The sequence below is a fragment of the Carassius carassius genome, chromosome 35 (genome assembly GCF_963082965.1).
Source record: "Carassius carassius chromosome 35, fCarCar2.1, whole genome shotgun sequence".
Taxonomy (NCBI): domain Eukaryota; kingdom Metazoa; phylum Chordata; class Actinopteri; order Cypriniformes; family Cyprinidae; genus Carassius; species Carassius carassius.
In genome coordinates, this window is record NC_081789.1 from 16,526,830 (window position 1) to 16,545,688 (window position 18,859).

At 36.6% G+C, this 18,859-nt stretch overlaps 1 protein-coding gene across 1 annotated transcript; it reads left to right on the top strand.

The window, feature by feature from the left end:
• The first annotated feature begins 5,614 nt into the window (after positions 1-5,614).
• On the top strand, positions 5,615-18,751 carry LOC132116056 (LIM domain and actin-binding protein 1-like). Its single transcript, XM_059524620.1, has 9 exons — positions 5,615-5,715; positions 6,234-6,399; positions 7,248-7,308; positions 7,632-8,006; positions 8,079-8,166; positions 10,993-11,138; positions 11,694-11,741; positions 17,855-17,985; positions 18,332-18,751. The coding sequence occupies exons 2-9, from the start codon at positions 6,245-6,247 to the stop codon at positions 18,480-18,482; spliced, it is 1,155 nt and encodes a 384-aa protein (XP_059380603.1). The 5' UTR covers positions 5,615-5,715; positions 6,234-6,244; the 3' UTR covers positions 18,483-18,751.
• The last annotated feature ends 108 nt before the right edge of the window (positions 18,752-18,859 follow it).

Below are 18,859 nucleotides of genomic sequence, written 5' to 3' on the forward strand. Positions count from 1 at the left end.
ACGAGTTATCAATACCTATAATCAAAACATTATTACACAAAAAATGCAACCTTGTTGAGGGTGAAAGAAAACAGTGGATTTCTGACCGGGACAAAGAAAACATAAATTTATGACGTATATGAATTTTAGTTAATCTAGTTTGCAAACTGTTAATGCCATTTTACTGGCACAGGCACATAAGAGTATAACTCTCTTGTCATCAGATCAGCTGTTTGTTATCACATTATGTACCCACTGAAAAGGAGAAGAGGTCACTAAAGTGTACTCCAGGGCAATGCAAACCAAATTTAGCACCAATCACAGTTTGAACTGTCACATCATGAAGCGATAGAGAATAGGCTCCTTGTGGTGGTTGATCTTCATCTTTGATAGGAGTACCAGAAAAGGAGAAACCACACATATCTGGAAGCTGCCACAATCATGTGCTGCACTGAAAGCATATCACTGTAAATGGCAACAGGACTGCAGCCAAACAGCAATGTGAGAGGGAAAACAAACAGCTCAGACGACTGATCTGATGGAGAATGGGCTATTCTGGCAGTTTCAATAGTTTAATGAAAGTAAAACTGCGGATTCTGATAGAACATCTTGGCCTGATGTTTAGTTTTACAACTTTTGGTGATCCCGCAGTTTAACTGGCAGCAATTCCATGGGTTTGAAGGGTTATTATAGGTTTTTTTCCATTTTTAACATTACTTTATTTTAGTATAGCTTTAATGGTGCTTAAAAAGAATTTGTTATTTTATTTGTTTCTGTGAAGTGTTGTTTAATGTTTTTTTTTAGAAACTGCTCATTTCAATTTTCAAACTACCTCAGTACTTGCTGACAATGAAATGTAATATCACTATGCATATAAATTCAGGTATGGTATCAGTAAACAAAACATATACCTTACGTTTGAGAATTAATTCCTAACACTTTGGAACATTCTTCTTGGGGTTTTATTTTTCTACGTTGCTGCTTTGAATAAATATATAAATGTTGTTCAACAGGAACTGTTATTAGGCTTAGAAGTTTCAAAGTTCAATCTAATAAATACATTTGAAATTGAAGTGCAAAACTACACTGAAAAAGTTGCTGAAGGATTTACTTAGAAACCATTTTTACTCAGGTTTGCTTAGTACCAGCAAGTGATTTAAGCAGGCTCCTGTATAAGCAGAACCACACACATGCGATGTGTTAAGGTCCTTGCACACAGAGTCCGAAACTTTCGTATACATTTTTTCCGGGGGGGTTTTTGTATTCGTTGTCTTTTCCTAAATGCTTGCTACGGATGCCAAAACGCAGGAAAATCGAACCTGGTCCCATTTTTTTTTTTTATGACGGACGACAGTTTCGGAGCCAGTGTGTAAACATGATTGGCACAACGTTATGTCGTACATTTTATTAACGTGTGAAAATTTCAGACTCAGTGTGCAAAGACTTGGCGAAGACTTGGCGAAGACTGCCACGGAAGAGAAGAAATTGTTGAATCATTATTTTTGTTGTCTTTGCACACAGAAAGTATTCTCATAGCTTCATAACATTACAGTTGCTCCACTGATGTCACATGGACTATTTTAACGATGTCTTTACTACCTTTCTGGGCCTTGAACGTGTCAGTTGTGTTGTTGTCTATGAAGGGTCACAAAACTCTCTGATTTCATCAAAAATATCTTAAATTCTATTCAGAAGATGAACACAGAACTTACAGGTTTGGAATGGCATGAAAGTGAGTGATTATGACAGAACTTTTAGGTGTACTGTCCTGATGATGATCACAGGTTATTTTGTGAACCTTACTCAACACAGGGTCTTCTGTGTACACTTGATGAACCATGAAACCCATCCATGCCTGTCCTGAGGCCGGGGTGTTAAACATGTCCAGTAAAGCTTTAAAATCTGTCAAAGGAAGGCAAACATTATAAATCCAGTGTATGCCTGGGGGAATGTGAGCAAGAGCATATAAACCTGCTGAGGAAGTTAAGCTTTTCCATCTTTTCCTTCCTCTCAACCACTCGACAATATTTAAATAAAGTGAAGTACGTTAACTTTCCTATGAATGCTAAGATCTCACGTTGCTGTTCTACAAACTGGTGACAGGTATTCTCCTCAGACGGCCCTCAATGGAGATATTAAAAACCCAAAGAAGCCAGCAATCTTTCCTTTATAAAGAGCAGTGTTCTATTTTCAAAGTGTGAGGTGCTTCACATTGTTTGTATATTGCACACAGTTTTGACAGTAGGCTCGATTCGACACCAACTTATATATTCTGTGGGCTTGAACAGCAAAGATGAGAAATGAAATGGAAAGGTGCCAGCTGTTTCATAGTGCTGTGAAACTGTGATGTGTAACCCTGGGGCTTCACAGAGGTGATTTTACTGCATGTAAAAACTGCAAGTTGCAAGAAGTGCTTGTTACTCAGGCTGAGATAAAATGCTTGTACTAGCCTGTGGTCTTGTGAACACATGCTGGCAGATGAACATGAGGAAAAAATGGTCACCCAGAAGCACTCAGCACAAAATTAGCTGAAAATGTACTCATCCACGGGGCTTCCAAAATGAAGATGAGTTTGTTTCTTCATCAAAATAGATTAGCTTTTTGCAAATATGCAGCTTTACAAGTTAATTGATGGAATGAAGTCATGTGGATTATTGTGATGTTTTATCAGCTGTTTAGAGTCTCATTCTGACGGCACCCATGCACTGCAGAGTGTCCTTTGGTCGATAAAAAGCTGTTAATTTAATTGCATTGAATGTGTGTTTGCATTGTACTTCATATAGAGAGCTGTCATGCAGTAAACATATCTACAACCAGTCCTTTCTTTCAACACTTCACTTAAACACACAGCTGATCTTGGATCAGAGATATAGGGGTAAATGATACACTGGGGACTAAGGAAAGACAAAACAAATACCTTTCTTTGCCTCACTGACCACAGCAGAGAAATAGATGGAGATAAACTGTCAGATCAAGGCAGAAACTCAAATCCAGTCATTTCCTGGACTGTCAACGACCACTGAAGTTCATTAGCTGTTCATGTACTAAACACATTTGACAGCCCCACACACAAACATGAGCATTATACAGCCAGAGCACCTAAAGTCAAGTTCCCCTGCTGCTCCCATGTGAGGAAAGGATATGCCACATTACTGTATGTAACAGACAACAACCATGTCCTTTAAAAACATGTTAATGTAATAATAGAAAATTATCTTAATATATTTTAATTGTATATTTTCATTTGTAATGTGTATATAAAGATTTTAATCTGTAATTATATGAACTGTGTAAACAATGCATTTCTTCTATTCTAGAAAGCTTTTTTTATTTATTTTTTTACTACTCACACATTTTGTAAATCCAAAGCTTTTTATCAGTACCACAAGGAGGTTGCCAATATTTACTTCAGTATCAAAACCAGACAAATACAGATTTAAACACACTTAAAAGGAATAGTTAATCCAAAATTAACATTTGCTGAAAATATTCCTTCAGGACATCCAAGATGTAGATGAATCCGATTGGAACACGTTTGTAGAAACTCAGCATTGCTTCACTTGCTCACCAATCGATCCTCTGCAGTGAATGGGTGCCATCAAAATGAGAGTCCAAACAGCTGATAAAACCATCATAATAATCCACAAGAAATCCACAGGACTACAGTGAAGAGAAAGCTGTGTCAATAAGAATCAAATCCATTTTAATTTAAACCACTGCATTCCTCCATTCTCCAGTGAATGATGTTTTTATCAGCTCTTTGGACTCTCATTCTAACAGCACCCATTCGCTATAGAGGATTCGTTGGTGAGCATGTGCTAAATTTCTACAAATCTGTTCAACTGAGGAAAAAGTCATCTACAGTACATCTTGGATGGCCTGAGGTTTATTAGATTTCCGCAAATGTTCATTTTTGGTTTAACTATTCCTTTAATTCATAAATGATGACTAATGATGATAACTGACAACACAGTTTGTTTTAGCATGTTTCATTTGATGAAATAATGAAATAAAGCTTTCTTTCTGTGCTTAAAGTCTGTCTGCAAAGTAATCATTTATTGCTCTGTCTTTGGGCATCATGAATGACTCAAGGGATTCGCAGAGTTCTTCAGTGCCACTTACAGGTTGTAAAAATAGCTTGCACCTGCAATTCAGCTGAGATCTTTAGCTTAAAATAGGCAACAGAACTAAAGGAAATAATTTGACAGCAAAGTGCAAGCACAGAGAGTAGACAGACTAGTGTTAGTCCAACGAATGGTAATTTGTCAAACAGACACAGCGAATTAACTAAGCAGTTCAGGATTAATGATAAGCACTTCCCCAGGTATCACCTTAAACTTCCTAATTTAAGAGTGTAAAATCTAGTTAAGGAACATGTTAATGCAATGAACTGCAAAATGGAAATAATTCAAACTTTGCCTCTAATTCAAAGGCTTGAAATAATGTTTATTCACATTCCTTTTAGAACAATTTCTCAATGAAAAAATAGTTTGATATAAAGTATGAACTGCTTAAAATAGAAACTAGAAAGGTATCCATCTCAAAGTATATGACACACTAAAACAATGCGACCATTCACTGGTGAACATGTCTTTGCCGTATCCATTCTTAACCTGTTTCCAGAGTTTTCAAGCTTTCAAAGCACTGAAGCACAAGAAACAGGACCAAAAGCACAAAGAAGTGATTATATCAAATAAAATGCAAAAATCTGTCACACTCAATAACAGTACAAAGTGTGCAGATTATGACCTGTAGAATGTAACTTTGGACTCATACGTTAATCCATGCATTTCACAACTGGTTTCCCGGTTCCTAATAGAAAACAGCGTGGAGAATTTAGACACAACAAAATGCCTCATAGCTGTTTTTGGCTGCTCTTTTTAGGAATGAGAAGCCACGCCGGCTCTCAGACTCGGAACTGACCCCTGAGCATAAGTGTCTACGGCTGTCTCTTGTACATCAACCCTATAGGGGCAAAAGACAGCTTGACCCTAATAAGAGAAGGCATCAGGGGTCTCAGAGATGTGACCTGGGTCATGGTTGAGTAATAAAATCTAACCATCTGTCTAACACCTATCACAGCAAGTAATGTAATGATAAAGTGCAGAGAAGGCCTTTAAAATGAGTTTAGATTAAGATACGATTAAACATTTATATCAGTAACTCACAGCATTACTGGATTAGGAGATTATGCGTGCTTAATAAAGCCGTTCATTCATAAGATCACACAAAAACACAGATAAAATGGGATCCCAGAAAAAAAATAATAATAATAATTTCCAATATTGGATAAGGTTCTTATTAGCAGGCTACCTTAAGTGTAAATAATATAGAAAATAATATTGAAAGGGTACTGGCCAAGTGACAGCTTTTGCAAAAAAATAAATTCTAAAATTGTTATGTTGTGCTTTGCCCTGAATGTGAGAGAATCTTGTGTGGTGACAGAAAGCCAGGCGTAATAAACCCTACTTTAATTTGCACATATTACACAACATATGGGCAGAGACGACATGTAACTTCCAATAGTAGCAGCCATGTGTTTTATTGACTGCAATCAGAATTTTTCTATCCTGCCCTTTTACAGTGTACGAACTTTCACATGATGCAGTTTTCCCAGTGTCAGGTGTAATAAACCACCCAGACTTTGCCCACAGTTTCTGCACAGCGAGCTCCCCGCGTGATGCACAGACAATCTCTAGGCATCCGTGAATGGAGTGAGCAACGCACTTTTCAGAGGTAAAATATTCACCTATTTTAACCATTCCATGTCAATATATCAAAAACTTAAAGTGAATTGTTCAATTTGTAACAGGGGCTATACAATGCAAATCATGATTAGGTCTATTTAAAAATATATTTAGTTTTACAAAGTGCATAACAATGGCTTACTTTTGTTCGGTAGACGAGAGATGGTCAATTATCAGTTAGCATATGATAACAGACATATTTATCAACACTGGTAATGATTAATATGAGTTGTGTGCCATGGGTCAATTAATCAAAGATGTTGTTTTCTGTATAATTTATAAACAAAACATGCAACTTTCTTACTGTGCATGCTCATTTTAAAGTGAAATATACATATATATATATACATATATATATATATATATATATATATATATATATATATATTCATGTTTACATGCTTTTGTCATTACCGCTTTAAAAATGTAAGACCACACCATGTGACTGAATGCCACAAATGTGCTCTCCGTGAAGCACCATGTGATTTGTGTGTTCACACTGTGTAGGTTGGGCTGAAATGAAGGACAGAGTATTAGGTGAGGAAGAAGCAATGGAAGTGAAGAGCAGCTTGCGGAGGGCCCAGTCTCTCAGAAGTGTTTCCACCGATCATGTCCTGTCCTGGACTGAAGCTGGACTGGACAGGAGGAAGTCTGTCTCTCAGCTTGTGGCACAGTGAGGGAGATATTCCTCTTTCCTTCAAAGCATATTTCACCTATAAATAAATGCTATGCCATCATTTACTCATCCTTATGACGGCCAAAACCTGTATGGCCTGTAATACAAAATGTGATGTTTAGCTAGAATGTCTGAGCTGTTCTTATATCATAAAAGTGGATTAGTACTAAATTCCAACAAAGGGGAAAAATGCAGTATTTTTACTAAGATTATTCGAAAGCCATACAGTAACATTGCAAAACAGATTAAATTTAAGTTATTCACTGAAACTCTTGCTTGAAATTTGGTTAGCATTCACTTCCTCTGTATGAAAACAAGCAGTTTAAATATTCAGCTAGAGATTTCCAATAGTGTCTCACAGACGAAAAGAAATAAAAGAGGTTTTGAAAGCCATCAAGGTGAATAAATTATAACAGAATGTTCAATATGAGTAATCCATACTGAGTTTATACATTGTTAGGTAATAAACTCTTAAAGGGACAGTTCACCCAAAAATGACAAGTTTCTTTCTTCTGTTTAACACAAAAGAAGATATTTTGTAGCATGCTAGTTTGTTTGTTCCATACAATGGAAGCTTCTTCTCTCTTAATGGACTAGATGTTAATGTGCAACTCTATTGTACAACTGTAAATTATGCCTTTGAACAGAGAGTGAAACTAACAATTCTATTTACATTAAATTAAATTAAATTAAATTAAATTAAATTAAATTAAATTAAATTAAATTAAATTAAATTAAATTAAATTAAATTAAATTAAATTAAATTAAATTAAATTAAATTAAATTAAATTAAATTAAACAGACGACTTTATCAGACCTTCTGTTCATCATGTGTTCACCACCAGGTACCAAAACTCTCCCGGAAGAAAACCCCAAAAAGTGGTTCCAGGAGATGTAAAGCATGAGGTAAAAACACTAAACTAACTTCACAAGCTGCGTTAGAATATTCAGTAATATTACACGGCTTTCTGAAATGCTTGATTCTGACTGGTCAGTCACGACATTCTGAGGTTAGTTATTCTGAGTTATTATCTGAGACATGATGCTTGTTTTATGTGTCTCAAGTAGCCATGGAACAAGATTGTAATACTGTGTAATAAGAATATTTAGTGATAACAACCAGCTGCATGTATATTATCTCTTACTCACGTATTTGATTCCATTGAAGGAAGCATCCATTTTTATCTGCATAAAAACTGTGAATGTGTTTTCTAATTGATCTCCTCCAGCTGAACATGCAGATCACACCAATTCATGTCAGTGAGAATGAGAGCGAGACAATGGTGAGGAAGACTGAGGTCAAAGAGAGGTCCAGGGTCTCTCCTCTCTCCCGCAGTAAGTCTATGGAGAGTCTTCCTCGGCACAGACCCACAGGCACCACAGCACTCAGGGAGCTCTTTGAGTCAAAGATCACCAGTCAGCCTGAGTCCAAGAAGAGCAAGACGGCACTTGAATCAGCGAGTGCTGAGAAAGCCAATAACACTACTCTTCCCAATAACAAGGATGCGGAGGAAAGAAAGTCACAAGTAGAGGAAGAGGTTTATAACCCCTATAGCCATAATGAACTTAAGAAAGTGACTGAAGAGGTTCAAGTGATTACAAAGGTAAACGGGTGAACCTTACAGAGATGTGCATCAAGTCATTTATATTTACTGATGAAACAATTACTCTTTCAGAATGCAAGAACAAAGCAGATAATAAACCGATCTGACAGAAGAAAGACAATTTCCGGAATTTATAGTGAAAAAATAACCTCTCCAGTGGGTGAGTAAACACAAAACATAATTTGTACATTTTATAAAGATAAAATGCTTGTATATGCAAAACTCAGTACCATGGTGCTAGCGTGCCCATATGGAGAAAATAATATTATATATATATATATATATATATATACTGTTTTTAAATTAAAAAGTATATTATCTATTTACAATGTATTTTCTGATATCCTGTAGAAAATGTTATGCTAATGCTATAGAATATTTTAGGTTTTTTACATATATTACATTTTTTATATGTATTACATTTTCTCATATATTTGGAGACATTTTAGTCATTGTTTGCCTTATGGGTGTTTTTCTTTTTGCAATATTTATAGTTTCGTTAGTGCTAAAATTGTAAGCCTGATCAAAATATCTAGCCGCAAGTTTTTAGATATCATGTTCATACCGCAAACAATACAGGACATTTCGAGTACCCAGTTTAGGGTTTGTTCAACATGGTCATCAATAGTAATAGCAATGCTTACTTCTGCAAAAGCCACGAGTAGGGATTTCAGTTCAAGGTTAAATTTCATATGTTGACAGACTATTATGTAACCTAAATGTCAAGGGCAAACTATATACAAGATCAAACAAGACACAAAGCACATAATATTGCAAACACAGTCAAATCAAACTACCAGTGTAATAAAGAAAATGTATTTTATTTTCTAATACGTTGCTCATGATGTGAGAGGTATCCAAATTGTAATTGAGGAAACGCCAGATGACATCACAGCAGGAGCAACAACAACTGTTCCCAATGATGTGCGATGAAAATAACATGCTTTTTTTAGTCATTTCTGAGCGCTGGGTTGGGGTAGACTGGAAAAGTAGGTATTTATCCCAACAAGTGATTGACTCAGCCTGGTGTAGCAATAGCAGAATAGCTCCTAAAATAGCTGGCTGGTACTTATCCTTCCATGGGAGCCGGACAGGGTCAGCTGTTACCAGCACAGAAATGGCCACAGGCTTGCTGACACACTCAGACGACACACGTCCGCTAGACCAGTCAAAGGACCATTACTGAGCTAAGTAATAAAATAATTCAGAGGGATTTGAGTTAAGCTTATAAGCAAAGAGAAAGAGCGTTGAATGGTGAGTTTATGATTATACATTTTAAACCTTTATATTGCTTCAAATAATGGGTGTGCTAAAGAGGTTTTTCTCACAACATATCTATTATAGACAGCCACTGTTGTGTGACCAGGGACGTGGGATTTCCAGAATTTGATTATTCATTTGTGTGTTAAAAACAAGCTTAACCTTACCGTGGTTGGAACATCGGTAACCAACAAATAAATAATCATATGTCAATTTTCAACTCACTAACATGATGGAATCAGTTAAAGATGATGTCTGTTTGGACACTTTGCGTCACTTTTCCTCATCACATTTTATTTTTAGACCATTTTAAAGAAAACCTACAGTGTCTTGTTAATGAATAGCTTATGGAGAATGCTTTTGTGGTAAACTGGACAACAAAACATGGTATTTTTACCAGTGATTATAGAACATTATCCCATAATCATTGTGATACCTAGATCAGATGGTTAACAAGTGTGATTTAATGCAGATGCACTTCCTAAGTAAATGTTTTACACTAATAAAAAAATAGATCAGATAGTCTATCAGATGCAGCCAACGGTTGATCATCATTTTATTTCACAGGCTTGAGACAAGGCAATTTTGCCCTTGAAACTGATCATTAGTCTGTAACCTTATGCTCAATCAAGCAAGCTGTGTGCTGCTTCTTGGTTCACGACTGGAAATCCCATTGGTATCTGTGTCACGGAGAGTCAGATGTTTTACAGCCTAGTTTCTGAGCACACTTTGCGCACGACACTGATGACTTGCATTCATAGCAGCTGTCCATATTACTATAACGAGAGCTGACAGAGCAAAAACTATCATAACCATCACCATTTCAAAAAGATAAAAAAAATGGGTGTATGTTTGGTGTAAAAATCAATATGTCAACTGTACGGTTTTCAAAAAGCAGAGTTTTTTTGGGGATCTTTTGGGCATATGAATTTATTTGCAAATGTGATACATGAATGATCTGTTATGCAATAAAAAGGGTAATAATGTTTGTTAGTGTAATAAAAATAAAAATCATTATAAACTGTAATTATGCTAGTCTATTTAATGTAGTAGTACTAAGCGCAATTATTAAGCACATAAATTACTTGAAGCTGATTGTAAAATTATAATCACTTTGGAAGGCTTTAGTACGAAGATAGTATGTAAGGTTATGAATGGAGATTGGTTGATCTGATGTAAATAGACTTGCACCATCATACTCTATTAAAAATTAAGGTGCTTCACAATGCCATAGAACAACCTTTTTGTCTAAATGGTTCGATAAAGAACCTTTAACATTTGAAGAATCTTTCTGTTTCACAAAAGGGTTTTTTGTGGCGATTGTAGGTTCTTCAGATTATAAAAAGGTAAGAAAGAGATGGAACCTTTGACTGAATGTTGCTTTGTGGAACAAGAAATGGTTCTGTGAAGAACCTTTTTAAGAGTGTAATTTACAGTTAAATCTAAAAGCCCCGCTGAAAGCTTGCTGGGTCAGAGATAAAGTCTCTTGCAAAACTAACAAAATATATTCCTGACAAATCACATGACTGCTCACCTCCCACTGAAAGAAAAACTCATATCTGACAGTTCAGAAAGTCTTTGGTGCCCCCTGATGTGTGCGTCTGTGGGGCTCGGTTGTAAAAGCACAGATGTTGACCTTGATTTCATTCCTTTATTCAGGAAATTAGGAGTCAAAGTTTGAGTCACAATAACCATATCATATTCTGATCTTTATGCTGTATTACAGAGGATAAAAGAAGGTCAGTCGCAGACTTCAGAGACAACTCGGCTCTCAACGGATTGGAGAAACCCTCTATTTCCGTCAAAGCTTTGTCTGCACTATATCTGTCAAAAGTGGCAGCTGCAGAACCTGCGGGAAACCTCTTGAAACCAGTTAGTACTTGTAGCTACTTTTATTCTTCATGATACATGTGGTGAACTTTGGGGCCAAGGGGATGAGACTAAAGCAGACTACAGGAAGAAAATGCTGCTAAATAAAACGCATGTAACAGCTGCTGGAATATATTTTCGGTTTACAGTATGTCACGGTTCTAGCTACACATTCAAGGAGCATGGGTATATACAGTATAAATGTTTTATATGAAATTAAGGGTAACACTTTAGAATAGGGAATACTTATTCAGTATTAACTATGACTTTTCCCTCAATAAATTCCTAATTTTATTCTTATTAATAGTTAGTAAGGTAGTTGTTAAGTTTAGGTATTGGGTAGGATTAGGGATCTGGAATAAGGTCATGTAGAATAAGGAATTAATATGTGCTTGTACATAAATGGCTAATATTCTAGTAATATGCATGCTAATAAGCAACTAGTTAAGAGCCCATAAAATAAAGTGTTACCAAATTAAGTGAGTAAAATCAGTTACATTTTGATCATATAGTCACCTCAGACATAGTTGTAATGTCTTTGATTTTTATTTGTTCTAGGACCAGTATATCACTTCTCCAACTGGAAAAAGGCCCAACACAATCAAGGTAAGGAAAATTAGTTTCAAGTACAGTATATATTTTAATCCAGTGGTAAACCTTATTTTGGCTTCTTCATTTGACTATGAATCCAAATTAACCACTAGCAAACTTCTATACCTGCAGTGAACGCTGGAATATTTTGTAATAGTGTGATTGTTTAGTGCTTTAAAACATCAGCAGCTTGTCTTTCTGTAATTGCATACTTAAATTAATTCTGTTGGTGAACCCTTAGCTCTCAGGTGTGAAATAAAGTACTGTAATAAGTTAACATAGAAAACTAAATTTACTGTGTTTGATTAACTACTCATTTGCAGGACAGAACATATAATCATTGTGGGTGTTTTCGCGCGTAATAACATTACTAACATAAGTTATAACATTCTCAACTGCCTGTATTCAGATTGCTGAAATAATTAACTATTAGACATTTTTGGCTCAAAACACTGGTTTCTTTGGCATGCGGTTTGGCCTTGCAGTTCGACAGGTATGTATAACTTCTTAACCATTTATGTTTTCTAAATGTTAATCATAACCATTTGAACTAATAGGCTAATACATAAGATACAGTAATCTAATGAGGTCATTCTATGTTTCTTAGATGGCTGAAGATGCACAAAACAGCATTGCATATGCACCTGCATCACATCCACCAATACATCTGGAAAGCAGCCCTGATGAACATGAAAGACCCTTTACATCACCACCCCCTACAAGAGAAACAATGTCCATTCTGCATCAACGGCGACAGAAATGCGAGCTTAGACGACTGCTAAAGCACACTTACCCTGAGCTGAAAAATGTAGACAATTTGGTAGAGAAGGAGTTGCCTGATATTCTTAACATGGACCCAGACACAGGCACTGGATACCAGAGTGAGTTCCAGTCCAGATGCTGGCTGTTTGAGAACCATGTAATCAATTCAGTGGATATCCATGGTCAAAAACTGCAGATGACAAAGGAGTTTCCAGAGGGGGACATCAAGAGTACCCTCTGCATGTTTGAACAACCTACGTCTAACTCCCACAGTGAAGACAACAAACCCCAACTCAGCAAATCAGAGGAAGTGACATCAGAGCAGAGCATAAAGGTAGATGTGAAAGCAACGCGCAGAATGTTCGAACCTCAATCGATAGATAGACAAAACCCCTGTCCAAGGAAAAATATTGTTTCTGAGAAAGAAAGTCAATCACACCTAAAACCAAAGAGTGATTTTGAGACTGATGGAAAAGAAACATCAGACCTTCACCATAACAGTCCAACCAATGATCTCATTGACACAAATGATGAGTTTGTAAGTATATCTAAAGCCAAACAGGTCTTAGAAACAGTATCACATGACAAAGAGAACATCTCTTCAACAAATGACAACTTCAGCCAAGAACAAGAACTGCTGAAGGCAAATGTAAGAAACAGAGCTCAAATGTTTGAATCAACTCCACTTGATAAGATCAATCAGCAAACCAAGGAAGAATCAGAAACCATCCTGGAGAACATACAAGAAACTCTAGTTTCCTTATGTAACTTCAGTATCATGTTTTCTGATGGAACCATCCTTGAAGCTAATGAAAATGGCAATGTCAAAAAAGCAAGATATAACTTCATACAAGAAGATAGAAGACCAGAAATTCAGGATGAAGAGATGGTGACTGGAAGCATAAAGAACATTATGCTTCAAATGCTATCAGGAACAAACTTGAACCCAATTGTGACCTTCCTAAAAGAGGACAGTCAGGGCAATGTGGAGATTCAGAAAGTAGATGTCCCCATTCACCAACTTCCATTCACTCAAGATAAAGAGTGCAGAACTGCCAATGTGGTGCAGATTACAGAAGATCTACTCAGTCGCGAGAAGTCCATCAGAAAAGGAGTCTTAATACAAGATAGAGCCACAGGAACGAGAGAGATAACCGTTTATGCTCTATTCATCCACAGTGAAGACATTACAGGAGTAATGGATATTGGTAAAACTGATTTTAGATCCATTTCCTCAAGTCTAAGGAACGTTCCAGAGTCTGAAGATTGTGATCTGAAGACAGATATTAGTCCATCAGAAAGTTCTTCAGTAGTAGATACAAACAAATCTAGAAATGTGCAGCTATTCCAGAAAGGGGACCTTGATCATCTAAAAAGCCTGCCGGAAACATCATCAATTGTAGATATAGATGCATCTACTGGGGAATCAGAGAAAACAAGTGAGATTATACAAGGTAAAGTTAACAATATCAAAGCCCTTTTTACTACCAATATAGCTGACACAAGCATGCAGTCGGATAAAAACAAGTCCAAAGTGTCGCCTAAAGAAAGTTTGGTAAATAATGAAAATGATGATGTAGAAGCAACAAACCAATCTGAACACTGTCCTGACACAGATGACAATCTAAAAAAAGAAAGAAGTCTCCAAAATCGAAATATCGTGGATGATGGAGTCGTTCTTCAAGCAGAACTGGTTGATGTTGTTGAAGACGATGAATTGGTGAATTTACAAACAGCCATTATGAATCTTCACCAAGCAACAATAGAGGCAAAAGCTCTTCAGCAGAGTGTACAAGCAAAACATGCTTCCCAATCGAACCAAGCCCAACAAATCTGTAATTCTGGTTCAATGACCCATGTGTTTACACTTGTGGAAAACAATGATAATGTAAGTGAAAATGAAGAGCTCTCACAGTTTTCCAAAACTGAACTGGAAGAAGAAAGTAAGGAGGATGTTATGAGAGGTAGTATACAGGCAGCTCTTGATTCCTTGGGAAAGTCACATTTTAATGTCACAAAAGGTGATTTTAAAGCTGCAATGATTTATAGGAATTCTGGTAAAGGATATGCAGGACACAAAAAGACAGATGAAGAGATGATGAACCAGACAAGTGATAGGACTAAAGAAAATCAGTCAGCAACATCTTCTCCTGTGACTCAATCTGAAAAGGATGCTTTAAAATCACCTGAGGGAACTGACACAACCCCTTGTGAAAGGTCATTTGAAAACAAACCAAAGACATGTTCTCCTTTGCATGTCTCTGTAGAAAGATCTGCTAAAAATCGCAAAACTCCTGTTGGATCCAAACCAGCTATCCCACCTAAACCAGATCATTTAAAAATTAAGCCAAACCCACTTGGTTCTGAAACTGACGCAGAATGTGTCAACAAATGCCAAGTCCCTCCTACTTCTTCAAAACCACCAACTGAGCAGATAAATGAATCTTCAACTTCCAAACAACAGCCGTCTCATGAAAATGCACTCTGCAAAAGTGTACAGCATACTGATGCTAATGAATATGAGCCTAGTGATACATCAGTGAGCAACATTCAAAATCCTAAAGATAAAAAGCTAAATGGTGTAGAGGTTGTTAAAGAAACTCCAACGAGCTGCCCAGAAAGCATTGTCAATGAATCTTCCACAGGATTTCATGCTGCTCTTCAAAACTTTGGGGTAAAGCATAGTGGTTCACTGCCTCCTGTAAAACCAAAAAGAATCAAAATGGCAAAAGAAAATGTGAAGAACTCTACCATTTTGGAAACTGAAACAGCACAGGGAATAACTTCTCCTCACAACAATGACCCCTCAGACGAGATTTGTAAGACAAACACCAACAACCGTGAAAAGACAAATGATAAAAGTAATGATCAACAAGTTAGTGGAGTGGTGAGACGGGAAAAGAAAATTAGAGGAGAGACTGAGTACGAGCGAAGGCAGAGGCTCTCGTTGCACATGGATGAAATCATGAAAGGACATGTGCCAGCTGTCATGGAGATCTTCGACAAGCTGAAAAAGCAAGAAGAACTCAAAAACATACTCTCCAAAGTGGAGGAAATTGAAGAAGAAACCAACAAAGTGGACGTGGGCTCACTTAAAAACATTTTTGAGAGTGTACCTGATTGGGTCGTGCCTCGGGAGAAGAGAATCAAGCCAAAAATAGTCCCACCACAACATACTGGAGCACCAAGTGAACCTGAGATGATGTCATCAATGGAGGTAGCTTTTGGGGACCTGGAGAAAGCTGGTGCTGAGATCATCCGTTTAAAAGACCAAACGCTTGCAAGACTCATGGATATAGAGGAGGCCATTAAAAAGGCTCTTTACTCAGTATCGACTCTAAAATCGGACTCGGACATTATAGGACTTTCTGGTCTCTTCAGGGAGTCAATGGTGGCCGTACAAGGTTCACCTCCTCCGGGTAATATCAGGAAAATCAGCATTGGGTCAAGCAAATCACCGAAAGCTCAAAACCAGATTGCAAAGCGAGTTTCTGAACAGTCAACAACACGGAAAGAGCATGAGCTATTTATTCCCACAACCAAACAGAGATCAGCCTCTCCAGCATCTCCTTCATTTATTTCCATTCAGTCTGCAGCAAGGAAGCCTACGGAGTCGCCATCACCTCAGATCATTCCCCTGAAGGAACAACCAAAAGAAGAAACCAAGTTGCAGTGCTGCTGTAGTGTGCCTTCAGACCGCAGGCAATGTTCTGTCACAAAAGGAGCATCCTCAAGCCCTGCGAATCCACGGCGGCAGGTCAGTGTGCTGGAAGTGCAAACCAGGCCTGAAGGAGAGAGAGTCATCGGAACAAAAACCATCAACGAGAACTATGAGAGGACAGACTGCTTTGGCAACAAATTCTACTCCTCGAAAACCTCCACAGTTGTGACAACCCAACCTGAAACCAAGATAACTTCGAAAAAGGTCATCATGAGCAGTCCAGCCACAGCAGAAATTGTCACGTACCCAAGAATCAACACACCTTTTATTAGAGAAGACCACCCTCCACTGTAAATTTATTTCGAAATGTTTATTGGTTTTGGTTGCAATATAAATGAAAGATCTAATAATGTGCCAGCCAATGCATTTTTGTCCTTTTTTTGTTTTTGTTTGGTTATCTTTTGAATGATACTTTACTATTCCTATTTACATTTGTTAGTATTCCAGTTTCAGGTTTTTTTTTTTTTTTTTTGTGAATTAATATTTTTGAAAACTACATGAATTCCTCAGTGTGTTGCAGTCATGCAATAAACATGTTCTGTTATTTATGTGAATACTATGTAATTTGAATTTCCACCATATTTGTCAATAAAAATTGTAGAAACGTGTCATGTCACATTATGAATTTTAGTAAGCAGGTTTTCTCTTATTATAAGAAAAGAAATCCAAGGCACTTCTTCCGGTCCAGAAAAGTTCAAAAGCCTTTTCACCCAATATCACAGATTAATTATACCTACACCTGTCATTCATTTGATACGCGACACACACTGAGGAAGGCTGAAGGCAGAAATGCTTCAGTGTGCAGAGTTTTAGTCATTTGTAATGTTTCTGTTGAGATGGCCATAGTGTGAATAAAGCCTTTTCAACTTTTTTGTACCAGAAGTGCCTTGGATTTCTTTTCTTGTAATAATTGATTGTAACCCAACCAAAGAGTGCCTTCTGGGATTACTTCACAATATCCTTTCAGCAAGTGGCGCTTCATTATATAGGTTTTCTCTTTGTTATCACAGGAAAACTGAAAGTAACAGTTCATTCATAACTTTTTCATTTTGTTGCAAATTTGTATGCCTGCATTTGCACATTCTCATATTTGCTTGCGCTCCACTGAGGGGTAGGTTTAGAGAAGGACCTTCGTACTTTTTTCATACAAATCACGTTATATGAATTTTCAAAAATTTCCCGAAAATATTCTGGTAGCATTATTTCTTAAAAAGTCAAGGATTTTAAAATGCCTAGCAGATTAGTATTTTATGTACATTCAGAGATCAATAATCATGTGTTTTGAATGATCAACAATTTTCTTTTTAAATCTATTTAGCTATTTAAATTAATGTTTGTTAAATGTAAAATGTATTCATTCATTTTGGAACTTAGAGGAGGAATAGTGCACCATGTTAGGATAATAGACATTGATAAAATATTTAATATCTTTAGGGAAAAAAATATCATTCAACCGATGGATAGACATTGTGAAGCCGAAATACAGCTTTTACACTGACAGTGTGTATCCCATGATTTATACCAGGGTTTTCCAAAAGCCAATGCTGCATAAACAAAAAACCCTTATAGCTTGTGTATTAAAAGCTAACTTCTGACAAAAAGTCTTATGGTATGGAGGTTTGTTAACCCTTTCATGTTACTGTAGTTTCAGCCAGCAGCTCAGGAGACATGCTCAGCCTGTCTGAAACCAGTTTACCCAATGGAAAGAATGGCAGCGGATAAACTCATTTTTCACAAAACTTGTTTCTGCTGCAAACATTGCAAAAAGAAACTGAGGTAAGAATGTTTCTGATAATGATAAATGCTTATAATGAACATCACTGAAATTGAAACATTTTAAACGCATTACATTTACGATTCTAAATCAGTGAAAACACTTTGGCACCATAATGCAACTAAATAACAGCAAATCATTAAATGAGGAAGTGCTGAAGTTGCAATTTTGCATCAGCTTTTAGACTTTGCCTCTTAAGCTGTTAACCAACTTTGCTGACATTGCAGCTGTTGCTTAAAACCGTTAAATCTACAAATATGCTCCATATTAATGTGGTTTTTATAGCCTACAGATCATAAGCAATTAACACTAAAAAACATACTAAAAATATATTTTGCTTGGTTTTAGCCTTCAAGGCTACGCGCCTCTCTATGGGGAATTCTACTGTGTATTCCACTATCAGCAACTTTTCAAAAGGAAGGGTAACTATGACGAGGGCTTCGGCCGTCAACAGCATAAAGACCTTTGGCTACAGAGGAATGACACAAACATCATTTAGAGCTACTGAACAAGTATATGGGCCATAACCTTGACTAACAGATGGTCTGATGTAGGCAAATATGATTTTCTGGTCTTTTTGTGATAGTGCACATTTAAATCAAATATACGGAATTAACATACACATAACATGATTTCATAAAGCAGTTCATATATACTGTATATATAAATCAATATCATGCCAGATTTTCTTAAATTTTTATGTTGTTATGTTTGAGACCTTGATGAAAATTTGTTAGATAACTGGTTGATGTTGATGATCTTAATTTGGTCATTAAAAAAATGTGCTGAAAAATGTTGGAAAAAGTCTAATATGTAGATGTGTACATAGATTTGAGATGCCATTTGTTTCAATTACTAAACTTAATAAATACATTC